Below are 14545 nucleotides of genomic sequence, written 5' to 3' on the forward strand. Positions count from 1 at the left end.
AAACATTTTTATGTTTTCTTCCACAAGCTTCTCATAGTTGTTTGCTGGAGTTCTGGCCCATTCCTCCCAACAGAACTGCTAGAATAGAGTCACGTTTGTAGGCCGCTTCACTCGCACTCACCTTTACAAATCTGCCAACAAATTCTCTATATGAGATCAGGGCTTTGGGACGGCCACTACAAAACACTGAGTTTATTGTCTTGGCTGTTCTGTTCCAGCCTCTAAGGGTTTAACTTTGTTCTGCACAACTATGTTGCAACATTTCAGTTACAAGAGTCTGAAGTCCAAAAAGACACTTGTTCCTACCATTAAACAATCTCCACTATAATTTACTAAACCGTAGTCGAGAAGCCGTGCGTCTGCATCACTGCCAAACTGGTAAGGAAGGTGGTGAGGCCAACAAGAGAATTCAGCAGTGAGCAGGAGTGCAAGGATCTATTGCTGTATTATTGCATCTTCTTGCTTCTCGTCTTTTCTCACCTCATCATATCCAGTCACCAAAGAGACAAATGCATTTGAGCTGGAGAGGAGGATCTGATTTACAGCTTTGATGCATCAGCGTTCGCCTCTCATGTGGCTTGGAGTTCTTCTGTCCTTGTGTGGCTGAAAGAAAGAAAGAAAGCTTTTCATCTTCACAATTTCACTTTTATTAACAAGTAGCTACTTGTTTAAAAGAACACTAATTTGTTTCTTTTCAATAAAGATAATGAAAAATGTTTGCCTGTGATTAGCAGAACTTGTGAGCTTTATCATTTCAGTTACTTAGGATTATGTTTAGTCTTTTTTGGTTAATTGCGGCTCCTGAGATCAGTATGAGGAATGAGACCAGCAATCAAATTATGTAAAGAACAAAATGATCCCCTGCTTGCCAGTGTAAGAGATACTGAGGGTTGAATGTTTGAGGCAGTTCAAAGATGAACAAACGCGTAGAGGGCAGTACTGGGCTCTTCTCTCTTTGTATTGTTTGGTTTAAGTTGGTGATGCAATTTGTCTATTAATAAGTTAATCTAATGTTCTTATCAATTTTACTAATAGACTAATGATTAATTGATAACGTAAAGGGCTAAAATAGTATAATAAACTAATCTAAACTAGCAAAGCTGAATGTTTCTGACCCTTTGTTTAGACAGTTTAGATTAAATGCATTGGCATCATTTGCTGATGTCACCGAATTGAATAAGAAGGATTTCTAATTTTAATAGAATTAAATGGTTTGGAGTCTGTTTAATATTTTAAAACTGATAATTTGATAGTATTTTGTAAAGCTGTTTGTTTTCTTCTAACTTATATTTATATGTCATTCCAGGAAGTCCATGAAATTCTGAAAGAGTATGAGCTGAAGTACTGCTTTGTGGACCGCAACAAAGGCACAGGTATGAATTACAACTGACAAGACACAAAAACTCAACTCTTTCCTAACACCTATGAGTCAGAGGCTTAACATCATTTCCAGGTTTTGTGATTAACAACATTAGTCCTTTTGGGACTATGATTCACACAATAATACCTTGTTATTCTCAAATAATAACACTGTGCCTCTTGCACATTAATTACGTTACAACAAAAGTTCTGCATGACTCTTTCTGAAGAGGTTCTGTTAATGTTTGGCAAGGTTGGAAGTTACACACAGATAAAAGCTTAAAGGCTAGAGTTTATATATAACCTAATTTAGTAGAAAATTATACATTACCATTTTAAATGGGCTGTGGTTTAAAAAAAAACATGTAGTCATGTGCTGGAATCCACTAAACTCTTTTTCCTATTATGCATAAACTTGGATACAGAACATCAGGGAACAGTGTGTGAACAGAGACAGTTCAGAAGTGTTTTGTTGCAGTCGTGTGTTTTAAGATATGCAGACTGGTGCTGTTGTGGAGGATGCCGGATTTTAATAAATGATTACAGAACTTGAGCTGCAGTTTAATATTCCCTCCTGCTGATTTCTCAGTAAAATGCTAATACACAAAATGAATAAAGAGACATGATGAGGAATTACTAAAAAGTTCTGTGTGACACTAAATTTAGCTAATAAATCCCTCTGTGTGTGTTGAATGTCAGGATTTTTTTTTCTCTTGTTAAATATTCGGAGATCTGAAACTATTGAGGTTTTAATCAAGGAAATAATAATTAAAAAAACTACTACCGAATTCACTCAACTGAATCACAATGATGAGCGGAATGCTAAATGCTGCCTTATTTAAGGAGCTTTTTCATAACTGCATGATGGATCTTTAAACTTTTAAAATATGGGTTATTTGAAAGTAAAATTTTACAACTGCTTAATTATCTATTATACTTTGTTTTTAGTTATTGATAAGTGTAAAAAAAAGGTTAGCCGGAAGAAAAACTGCAAACAAAAATGAACCTTTCCTTGTGCTTGGATTTATTTAATGAATACTATGTGTTTTTTGATTTTATTGAAAATAAGTTGATCTCTTGAAATAAAATGAAAGCATTTATTATGTTGTGTCACTGTATAAGCACGGCCTGTTACTGGTATAGTAGTTTATCTGGACTTTAAAAGTTACGGTTTCAAAGACCATTTCATTTTTCTTGAAATGCTAGATGAAGTGACCTGACATTTTACCTACTGTATGGATTATACTTTTAGGAACTAAAATAAAATCCCAAGTCTCTGCTAACCTTGGTTAACGTTTTTTGATATTTAGAAATGTTTTTGGAAAATATTTATTGCTAATAACGTTCCAACAATTTAGAATTCAAAGCAAAAGCCTGAATTGCACAAGTAAAAAAAAACAACATATTTCTTTAAAAGAATTAATTTTTGGACAGGACAAGTTAGACCAATGTAATTTTTGCTTAGTTTTTTCCCTCTTAGCAAGAACATTATTATGGCTGCAAATTGGAGGTTTTCTTTCATATCTTCCCAGAATAGACATGTGTGGAATTGTCAAAAGTAAAAAAAAACAGAAAATCTGTATTGGCAAAGAAAAATCTGTCTCTAGTTACTCTTGTGTGGATGAATTGACTAAACCAGCTAAATTTTCTTCTAAATCCTTTTGTAGACCCCTTAGAGTTATGTTTTGAAATAACTTGTAAAGCTGTGCTAAGTGTCATTGTGTTCATATTTTCTTCACTTTCTGACAGTTGCTGCTCAGAGGTCTGGAAATAGAAAGAACACACAAACACACACATTCGACCCCCTGCCCTGAGAGTGTGTCCCTTTCCAGGGAAATCTTACTTAGTGTCTATATTTAGGCCCTGCAGCCAGCCAAGCACCTGAAACTGAACACTTTTAGAAAGTGGTGGGGACTTGTAAACAGCTGAACTGTCAGAGGAGCAGCCTGTTCAAAAGGTTAATGGGTTGCCTGATGGAAAAGTAGTCCTTGTTGGACCTTCAGCCTCCAATTAGGACTCTCCTGCAGGTCTCTATTAATGTCGGACGTGAAGAACATCACAGCCCGCTTAAAAAAAAGTTGAATTTATGTCAAACTTAACATTACAAGCAGAGGCGGCGTTTTCCTATTGTTCTCTCCCATTTGCTGTCATTTTGAATCTGCCTCCTTTCTTTGTCTTACTGTCTCATAAATCAACACATGCACCATTTTTCCTTTTATTTCTTCCCTCTATTCACTGGAGAAGTACTCACTTTAATTTCAAGGGCTTGCTTCAGTAAGCTGACAACATAATGTGGCGACTTCTTGTCAGGCTTATCTGAATGAGGATTGAACATGTTTGTGGAGGCATAAAGATGCAACCTAAAGAGTTTGGAGAAAACTGTGTTCCTTAAAAATGATTTTTCTAGGTAATATTGGCATATTAAGACACAACACTTCTGCAGGAGTGAGGCCAGTGGGACGCTTTTTCTGCTCCAAGGCATAAGCATTAATAGTCTCATATTTCCGCTGTAAGCCGGTTCCTGTGCAACAACAACTTACATTTTAGGCTCTGCATGTAGAAACTTTTGGTAACTTTAGGATCCTTGTCATGATTTTCTGCTTTTGGAGAGATTGGCAAACTGCTGACATTCAGTTCTAACTTTTTATTTTCACTGAGCATAATGGTAGTTTTCACCAAAGTGAACGACTGAATGAAACGTAGCAAACCTGCAGGAACTGTTTTGGAAGCAAGGAGGGAAAACGTGAAACGAAATCGTAATCCTGCATTCCTGTTACCTGGGAAGTCGGATCTCATGGATAGATGGGAGGGCATTTTGGCTGAAGTCGGAATTTCCCAGTTCTGAGTTCAACTGGAACGCAGCATAAATAAATGAAACCAGATCTAACCATGAAGAAAAAAAACATAGACTATACTATTCTGAATAATCAATGGGAAGGTCTTTATTGTCATCACAGCAATCAAACCCTCATTATAATTGCTGGCCAACTTTTCCCTTGTTTCCACTAATATTTGAAATATTCATCTTTAGTGATGAACTCCAAATCTTAAATTCTCCATTCTTGCCTCCTCAGATTCTGTCAGATTTAGGTCAGAACTCTAACTGAGCCACTCCACAAAAGGTTTCTTACCTCTTGTCAGAGGAAACGTGGGCAAAGTTAAGATAGCTTTAACCATAAATCTAAAACATTTTTTACTTAGCTGTAAAAATCTCACTTCTAATTTAATTCAATATTTTATGCAGATTTTTTTTAAACACCACTTCTTTCCATTGATCGTGATTGTATCCCTTGTTTGAGTCATTTAAACAATAATCAATAATCAACCCAAAACACCTTCCTGAGCAACTTTTAGCGCCTAGATCTTTTACAGAACCTCATTTTTAACTCTAAACTAATTAAATCACATAAACTGATTGTGTTCTGGTTGCTAAAGCTAGCACAAATTGGCATGTGGTTGGTATGTTTTTTTTCCCTCTACTTGTTTTACCAATCATTGATCAGTCTTCGAGAGACGCTTCTGATTCAGATTAGTATGCGATCGATTGGATGTTCTGCAGTTGAGGTGGTCCAGCTCCTACAGAAACAAACAGGCTTTTTGTGGTCGTTAAAATATTCTTGTAATGTAAGTGGCAGTCAACAGGATGCAACAGGGAGGATCACTGGATAAAGTTTGAGTGTGTGTGTGTGTGTGTGTGTTGGGAGATCCCTGACCCTCTCACTTGGAGGTGTAAAGCACTGATTTCATGCCACTGGAGTGTGTGTGTTGACAGATTTATTTTCCTCTTGACTCCGTGACCCCTCACCCCACACCCCCGCTTGTCACCCTACCACAAACCTTTATCCAACAAACCCAGAGCCTGTTGGTTTATGTGTGATATATGTTGTTGTAAATGTGTGTGTGCTGCCAGAGTTCTGTATACACACCGTGTGAGTCATCAGATTTTGTTCTGGGGGGTTTAGAGGCAGGGAGACTTAGTTTGGGTCTGTTTTTCTGTGTTTGTGGCGGACTTGCCAACCTCTGGTTCAGCTTTCAAGGCAGCTGTATAACATCAACCCAACCGAGTGTTTATAGTCTGACTCACGCTCTTTCCTTTATCCCCTCTGCCTTTTCAGCTTTTCTTTTTTTTTGTCTCTCTCCAACCACTCAGTCTGAGAAATATTGTCTGCTTTTTGATAACTTGCGCAATGTTCTGTACACGTAGCATCTGAAATGTCATGTTAAAGTTTAGATTGAGACCCTCTGCATTGCTTACCACTCTCACTAGTGAATGTTTACTTTTATTTATACTGATAAAAATATGCTACTGGTGTTGTTGTCTCTGTAACTTGCTGCACAGCAATGGTTTACATCAGGCAGAGGGTAAAAATTAGTTTTTGTTGAAAGTAAACCATGGTTTTAGACTTTTTTTTGCACACTTTTGTATTGTAAATCTAACAGTAGTGTTCTTAGTTCTGGTGTTGAGCCTTTCTGTCTATATCTTCCTGAAACTTCCAGGACTATTAACTAGGGATGCAAACAGTTAATTGACTTATGATTAATTGTTGATAAATTGTTAATTAGATTAAAATTAGTTCCATTCGATTTACTAATAACAACCGCTTAGATCTTTTTATAGCATAATTTAGCAGCCATCCAGCAGAGGGCGCTGCTCGTTATCCTTCAGTGGAACCAGTTGATACGGAATTAAAGATGGCGGCAGAATCCCAGAACAGGAAAGAGGAACCGACCGAACTAAGGAAGAGCTTGGAGTGGTTCTGTTTTGAAATATAAACACTCGACAAACTCCTTAAGTTTGCACCTTAAATAGTGCATGTTTAACTGTTCTGCATGACTGAGCACTGCCAATAACTCAACTGATGTGCTACGAAGGCGAGGATGTGATGATGACAGAAAAGCAGAGGGCATACACGGAAAAATTATAACATGATATAAAAAACATGGTGCCAATAAACACAGTTGATTTTGAGAGCTTTCTGAGTTTAATAATGTGAGAAAACCACAATTTGTTTATTCAGTCAGTATTTATTCATTCATTTATTTAGGAAAACAATGTGGACTTAATACACCAACACTGCATATTTTGTAAGTATAGGATTGAGGTTTAAATTTTGCAGAAAATTTGTTGCCATCCTTAGTGGCACATCTTTCCTTCCCTGAACTCTAAGGTTAGACTTCTGTCAATTTTAAACCCTAATTGTCAGTTTTTAACCCCATCAACTTACTCAAATGTTTCAGTTAGGTTTAAATACATTTTTGTATCCTAATCTTATTATAGTTGCAGTGAGATATTCACATTTTTAAAGGATCATAACTATCTTTTCCCGCCACTGCCTCATATTAAAATAGGCTAAAAATGTTCCATTTAAGATCATGGATCAGAATTTTTAAAATTATATTCATTTAATAGATTTTTAAGATATTTTTGCTTAACTTGAAAGTGTTTAAATATTCCATGATTATTATGCCTTTTATAGAATGAGTACCATGCCATGACTTTATACGCTTTTGACTCCTCCCACTGCTCTGTCCACAACTTTTACAAACCTAAAGGTTCAATAGTTGTTGGTGAACCAGAGTTTCACCAGAGTGCAGCAGCAGGTGGGGGGATGGAGGCAGGGAGGAGGGGTTTACTGAGGCAGCAGAGTGTAATCAATCTGGGCTCGCGTTGTTGCCGGGCTCTCGGCAGAGAATTATCCATGAATGAGCTTTAGCTGGGCTGAGTAATCTGTTCATCTATCTTCCAGGACTGGGCTGGCTGTGATGTAATGCGTTCTGCTGTAGCAAAGGAGGTGATCAACAAGTCAGAAGGTTCATTTGGCTCCGAGGTTAAACTGGAGATCTGTTGAATTTTTCATGACGTGATATGATGTGCGAACAAGTCGACTGAAAGTCTTGCATTGTTTTTGTTTTTTTCCCACTCTGCAAAATGATTTTGTTCAACGAAGATAACATACAGCAGATTTCTTATCATTAAAGTCAAAAGAAGCGGGGTTTTTTTTCTTTGTTTACCACACCTCAGAGCCTAAAATATGCAAATGAGCCATAAATTGGTTTTATATTTATTTCTATTGTTAGCATCACCTTCTGGGCTTTAATAAAATCCCAACAAATTATTATTAATTACTGTATATAAGAAGTTAAAGGGTTTTGTAAAGTTTGTGTTCCTAACAGAAAATACTGGTTTTGGTTATGAAATCATTTCACAGCCGTAGTCTTAATTAGTCTTTTCATCAGTCAGAGTCCATTGGTCTTTTACAATGAGCAGTATTAACGAGCTCAAACAAAGTACACCTGGAGAGATTTCAGGCAGCGATGGCGTCCATTCCCTCCAGACTTCTTCTTCAGGTCAGCTGCAGTCGTTTTTCACTCTTATATTCAAACACTAGTTGTGGTATTTAAGGACCCCCATATGGGTCAAATTCAGCTGTCTACCAGGTATAGATCAAAAATCGCACCATTTCCCCCAAGATGCTAGAAACGGGCCGCAGTTTTTTATGTGTAATTGGTGTGAAATTCAAAGATATTCCCTGAGCTGAGAGGTTCACATTCAGAGGCACAGAAACACAGCCGATCATGCAAAGCACTCACTACCACAGCCTCCTGGGAAAACGAATGTCTGGTTTAAAAACATATGCATTTGTGTGGTTAGAGAAGTAAATGAAAAGTCCTTAGAAAGAAATTGAAGAGGTCTTATTTTCAAATTGTCTCTTATCCAAAGCAAGAGTGGAAAAACGAAAACAAAATATATATATAACCATCTTTTTAATAGTTTACATGTCTTCAAGTAAAATATTTTCATAATGCAGCAGCACGATCTCACCCTGATAATTGTAGAAAGGTCAACCTTTAATCTGAGCAAATTGTGTGGAGAAATAACCTACAAATGATTTTCTCCCATAGCACTTCCTCCAAGAAAATAGCTCCTAACCTTGTCAACATCCACAGTCAGAGCTTTATGTGTATAAACGGTTTAAAACCACCGAAACTGTGACGAACGCAGCAGTGCAAGATCCATGTTTCACTTCCTGCCATGCTAGGTGAGCATGATGGTGAATCAGGAAGATGTTAATATTCGCTGTTATTTAATTTCTCTGTAGCTTAGTAAAGTTGACTATTTAAGAAAACTGCATCAACAAGTGGCAACCCCCAAGTCTCCAAAAAAAAAAAAACCCAAAAAAAACCTATAGACAGCATCTACATGGCAATCAGTTGGGTTGGAGACATGCTAATCAAAAATCGATTCTTTACAAACAAACAAACTTTACTAAAGTTCACTGGCTGTGTTTCCATCTATATTTTTATGTGTATTTTCAAGTATCATATTAATAAAAAGGTTGTTCAGAATCCTAAAATTCTAAGAGTCTCAAAAAAAAACAGTGTTTAAGCTCGCTTGCAGCAGTTGTTGGGTTTCATGAAAAAAAAAATTAATTCGCCTAAAGGGAGATGAAAACAAATTTGCCACAAAACTGATAAAGGGTCATCATTAAGTCTTTCAGAAGGTCAATGGACCAAAGCTAATAGATATTGCTCAAGAGGCACAACATTACCTTCATTAGTCTTTTCATTTCCCAGACATTAAGCTAAAGCTGATGGAGCCATTCTGTTACAGTGACTGGATCTTCTGTGTTTGCTTAAATTACAAGTCAAGGTCAACGTGCTCTACACCATAATAACATAATACAGTTACCTCTTATGAAACAAGCAATAAACATTACACCGTGTCAAAGGCCATCATCACAATCATTTAGCAAATATACATAAAATATGTTCCAGTTCCAGTTACTAAGAATCAAAGGTAACTCGAAACGGCTGGGTTTTCAGCCTTGATTAAAGGATCTCAGCGTTTCAGCACTTACGCAGTTTTCTAGAAGTTTGTTCACACAACAACAAAGGTCTATAAAGTATTTGGTGTAAATGTCAGATACAGTGAAGACACCAGACAGACTTCCAATGAGCATTGGGTTGTCTGGTGGTTGGTGGTAAGTTTTGTCCATTCTTGTTCACACATGATGCTCTTCACAGAAGATGTTTCAAACAGTAGAAGCACCTGAACGTCTGCAGCAACTGATTCTGATAAACAAGTGAAGCTCTCCCTGTCTAAGTAACTGAGCTGCTGTTCTCTCTGCTGGATCCTCTCCAGCCTCGACTCTGATTGAAACGCACTGCTCTGAGGAGCTTCGGTATGCATGGTCTGCACCTCATGACCATATCCGTCCACGGAGCCATTCTCCTCTGTTGGACTTATTAGGGCATACTGATGAGTGTTTATTTTAGTGCACATTGTGTTAAAGGGACTCCCTGGATTCTCCCTGACTGATTGTTTCTATCCCTGATTTTCCATTGAGGACATTACCTGTGCTTCATTTCTACACTTGTTGTAGACAAGATGTTGCTTCAGGAAAAGCTCCTTTAGTCCACCCACCTCCTTTAATCTTTGCCTTCTTACCTTGTTTGACTGCACCGGCCTACATATGTTAGATTTTTGCAGTTGCTACTTCTTCCTCCCATTACTTCACAGGAAGTGCTTTACCAGAAGACTGTTGGGGAGACTAAATTCTGTAACCTGAACATCTAACGAGATTATCCACAGATTTCAGTCTGATCTGCTGGCATTCCTTTAGACATAATGACATTGTAGCTTTATTTGAGTTTGATTTAAATGTTGAGCTTTTAAGTGTGTCTGTTCACCTGCTGCTTCAATCTTCATCAAGGGTGATTGTGAAATTTCTTGATCAACTGTGTACCCGTTTTGTCCAAATGCGTTGAGTTTCTTGCTTGCATGATCAGTTTTTTTCTTTTCTTTTTAATTCTCTCAAACATTGACAAAAAAAGTTTTGGCCAAACTTGTACAAAAAACAAAAAAAACTGAGAAAAAAGTTTGAGGCTTGTTTTGGTTGAGCATGTGGTGTCAACTGCTAAGACAATGCCAGTCTGCCTGTCAGAAAGCCAGACATGCAGCTCGACGGGCACAAATTTCCATATGAACCCACAAACGGGGGAGAGGAAGATGCCTGCCACCCTGCCTGGCATCCAGCTATCTAGCCCTGCACTTTGAACATCTCGCTTCCACACAATGCTACTCGACCAGAAGTATGTGCAGTAATTTGGCCATGCTGCGGAACAAGGGATCTGGGGATACAATGGTGAGGGTTATCCGGGGAATCTCTGCTTTTCAATGGAGGCTTTTGTGCTTGTTGTTTTTCTGTGCAGTAATGAAGACAGTACATGCTGGGAGAGAGCTCACTGGCCCCTCGCTTTGTGTTTTTGTGATGATGTGGATGTAATGTTGACGAAAAAAGATACAGGTCAAAGCTTTTCTTGTAATAGTAAAGCGTTTTTGTTCTCTCTGCCGATTGCCGTTTACATCAAATATGAATCATATGCCCAGTTGCTTCCCTTCTCCTTTTAAAGAGAGCCACATGCATCCATTGGGTTACTGTTGTTTACCACTGATGATGCAGTCGTCTGGTAGGGTTCACTTAGCTGATGTGATCCAAATGTGGAAATTTGTGGATATCCACAGAGAGATTAGCAGATTTTTGTCTTGCTCAGGTCTGACCAGGTGCCACTCTTTATTGAATGAATGGACACCTCAAATCTAAGCACTACCAGGTATCTGTAACACCACCACTCTTTGGTGAGGAGGTTAGTACTTACGGAAGACAAGTCAACTTTAGCCATTTTCCATGGCTGCATACACATCTCTAGCTGGTTCTTCTTCGCTGGAGTTTGGTGGATTCTTAGGTCAGCAGACTATGAATCGAAATTAAGAATTTAAATTTAAACAACTCCAGGAAAATTTAAATGTCACTCCCGGTTCGAGTTGATTCTCAAGACTCAATGCCCAACCCCACCTTCCCATAGATTGTTCTGGATCAAAGTGATTTAGTTCAAATCGCTATCAAACTCCGTCAAACTTTGATGAAATGTACTTTTAATAATTGCTTATATTTAGCCCGTTGTTTTCAAGCTGTAGGAGCTGGAAAAAGTTTTCCCCCTTTGGGTTTAGGGGTGTAAATGATGGAAATGTCATGTAAAATGTATTCCTCCTTCACTCTCCCTCCTAGAAATCTGCAAAATAAAGATGCATTCAGACATCCAACTTGAAAAAATGTTCTGGAATATTAAGATCTTCCGTTACGTAAGCCTTGTGCCAAAAGCCATCATGTTACTTCTTAATGATTTGGATAAAAAGCATTTGTATGCGACCAGTGATGTAACTGCCACTGCCTGACTGCACGGTCAGAGCAATTATTCAGATTAGGGCAATCGAGGTCTGACTTGATGGTGTGGATCTAGAGCAGAGCTTGACATGCGTGTTTTGTCTGATTACTTTATTTGGTTGTGATGTCGTCAAAGATGGGGAGTGAAAGGAAAAGTTGCACCAGTTTTGGGCCACTGAGACTTTAACTAAGGATATTGCAGTTCTGTGCTCTTCAGCCTAATCATTAGGCTACCAGGACAGCCTGTCTGGGTTTTTTTGTCAGTGCTTGTGTTTGGGGTTCTCGCAGGACATGAACAGCAGCTGCTGGAGTAACAGAGTCAACACAGCTCTTTTTCTGTTATTCACCTTTTTGTACTCCGTCTTCCTGTCTTGAGCTACAGCAACCCGAGTCCATCTAATTGCTTCCCTGGACAGCAGCTTGTCACCGCTCTCCCTTCTTCATCGCCTCCATCTTCTTCTCCTCTGTCTCTCTCTGTCATCATCTGTCCATCTGTCCACTTGTGAATCACTAAATGCAAATCAGCACAAGCCATGCAAATGCGATGCGGCTGTTATCTTTGATGGCACAAACACTTCAAAACACACGCGCTGCACATTTTATCTTTTTGTCTGCACACTTTTTTTTTCTGTTTATTGAAATGTTTTGCACCTTCTAAACAGGGCAAGTCTGCTCTGGTTTGATAAAGGAGCTACTATGTACAAAGTCCCTGAGTCTGTTGGGCAACTAGAGAATCTTAAGATTTATATAAATATGATTGTTCAGTTTTTTTTTTTTTGCAAAGTCCCAGAATCAATCAGTCCTTTTTCTCAGCATTTTGTACATAACACTGCCTTTAAAACCAAACAAATAATCCACTTCACCCTTCTAAATACCCACAATCAGATGGGAGTAAATAAATTGGCACATAAACCACCAGATTGCACGTTAAGCAACAGCTGTCATTAAATATGTGCCATTCTTTCTCTCTTCCAGAAGAGTACACTTTCTTGAATTCAAAATCTATCAGCTCTTTGGAGATGAAGTGTCACTTTGGCTTTGAAGGACTATCATTACTTATTTTAGAAAGTCAGGCTTGTACTCAGCAGTGGGCAGAGAAGTGGTGGGGATCAGACTGTTTAAACACCATCAGCCTTAGAAAAAAGATACATCTGAAATACTAACTTCTCCATTGAGTACTGTACACTTACACAGGATGGTACAGTGTGGAAAAGATGTACCTAACCCTCCAACCTTTTTCTCTGTGGGGGTCCAAGGTTGAGCACAGCAGGTAGACTCTGAGGGTCATACTGCAGCAGTGAGACAGTCCATTAATTTCCCTGTTGGGGAGAAATTAACACAATTTTAACTGAGGTTCTGCTGAATATTAGATTAAAGTTACCCTCTTAGTTTCTGCTTTTCAAAAATAAGCTTTTAAAGTTGATCCTATTTTGAATGTAAAATGGCTGTTCTGCTATCCTGAGTCTGCACACTTCTGGTTTTTACTTGGGTGTTCTATGCTTTTTATTAATAAAACATACAATTCAGTGTTCAGAGTGTTCCTGTGTTTGTATGTTTCTTAACAAAATGGAGTGCGTCTCTCTCTCTCTCTGTCATTACATTCATGTGACCGTCCACATCAAGAATAGGATGAAAAAGAAATGAATATGCAAAGGTGGTTCCTTCAGAGTGAGCTTATCTGCACACACACCAGCGCACTTAAAAAAAAAAACACAGCTAAATGCACACGTGACCTCACATTTGTGGTTTAAAAACTTTGTTATAAATCACATACTTAAGATACATGCCACACGACGCAACACGTACTGTTGAGGCCTGATAGTTAAGGTGAGTGTTATCAGGGCTCCCAGCCATGCGGCTGTTTGTGGAGCACGCAAATGCACACCAAAGATAAGGAGTGCTCATAACCAGCCGACCACAACCAAGCTCTCTCTCTCGCACACACACACGCACGCACGCACGCACACACACACACACACGCAGTTTCAGGCTCCATCAGAAGAGGAAGTACATCTCATGTTGCCTCGGTGAGGTACTATCAAGATGTAGTTTTGAATATTCATTATGTCCTGTTTGTTCCACTGTGTTGTTCTATTTAAACAAGGTGTCTACCTTTTTCTACAGTCCTTGTGAATTTTTACATTTAACAGTCCACTGATCATTAGCAGTATGTTTTCATTCTGGGATTCATTTTCTGTATTTATAGGTTGAATTTACAGATTCTACAGCTTCAGAGTTGTCGATTCTTTTTAGTGGGATTCATTTATTGATTTTTTTTTTGTAAGACTTTAAAAGCTATTAAAATCTTGCTTAAACAAGACCAGTTATATTCAGCTATCTTCATAATATAGAAAAACACACAATTTAACATTATTTTTAATAGCATAAAAATGCTATTAAAGCATGCTGCTAAATGCATTGAAGCAAATTCTGCATTGTTCCTTTGTAGTAATAGTATTTGAATAAATCCACTCAGTGAATAAAATATAAAGTAATGCCTGTTTGTCAGCTAGTTAATAGTTCTGGCAGTCAGACCACATTATGTTGTTTTTCTGCATTAATTAATATACTTGTGGATTTTTACAGAATAGAATTAGACAAAGGCAGGTGTAAGATTCTTATGGTTTCATGGGATGAAAGTATCTAAATACAGATATAATTGCTTTGATTAAAAAAGGACAGCAACATTTTTCCTTAGTGATTCTAAAATATACTACTAGGTGTAATAATGTTATACATATTACACACGTAATAAAAATAGAGTAAACACCTGCTTAGGAGTAATATAAAGTACTAATTGTGCAGATTCTAATATATTGCTTTCTTTCCATTTTACTTTCAGAAAGTATAGTAGGAAAAGGTTATTTTAGCTGGTTAACTAGACAGACTGTATGCTTGCTTTGCCAACCAGCAATCTGCTGCCAAACGTAGATGTTACCTTGATACTGGTAACCTGCCCA

At 37.9% G+C, this 14545-nt stretch overlaps 1 protein-coding gene across 1 annotated transcript in view; it reads left to right on the forward strand.

Moving 5' to 3' along the window:
* Positions 1–14545, forward strand: part of raver2 (ribonucleoprotein, PTB-binding 2) — a 90606-nt gene that overhangs the window by 19620 nt on the left and 56441 nt on the right. Inside the window, exon 2 of the mRNA XM_008406157.3 lies at positions 1307–1373. Within this exon, the coding sequence (XP_008404379.2) occupies positions 1307–1373 (67 nt within the window). The remainder of the gene's footprint in view (positions 1–1306; positions 1374–14545) is intronic.

Source organism: Poecilia reticulata, chromosome 4, assembly GCF_904066995.2.
Source record: "Poecilia reticulata chromosome 4, P_reticulata-male-v2, whole genome shotgun sequence".
In the NCBI taxonomy this organism is placed as follows: Eukaryota; Metazoa; Chordata; class Actinopteri; order Cyprinodontiformes; family Poeciliidae; genus Poecilia; species Poecilia reticulata.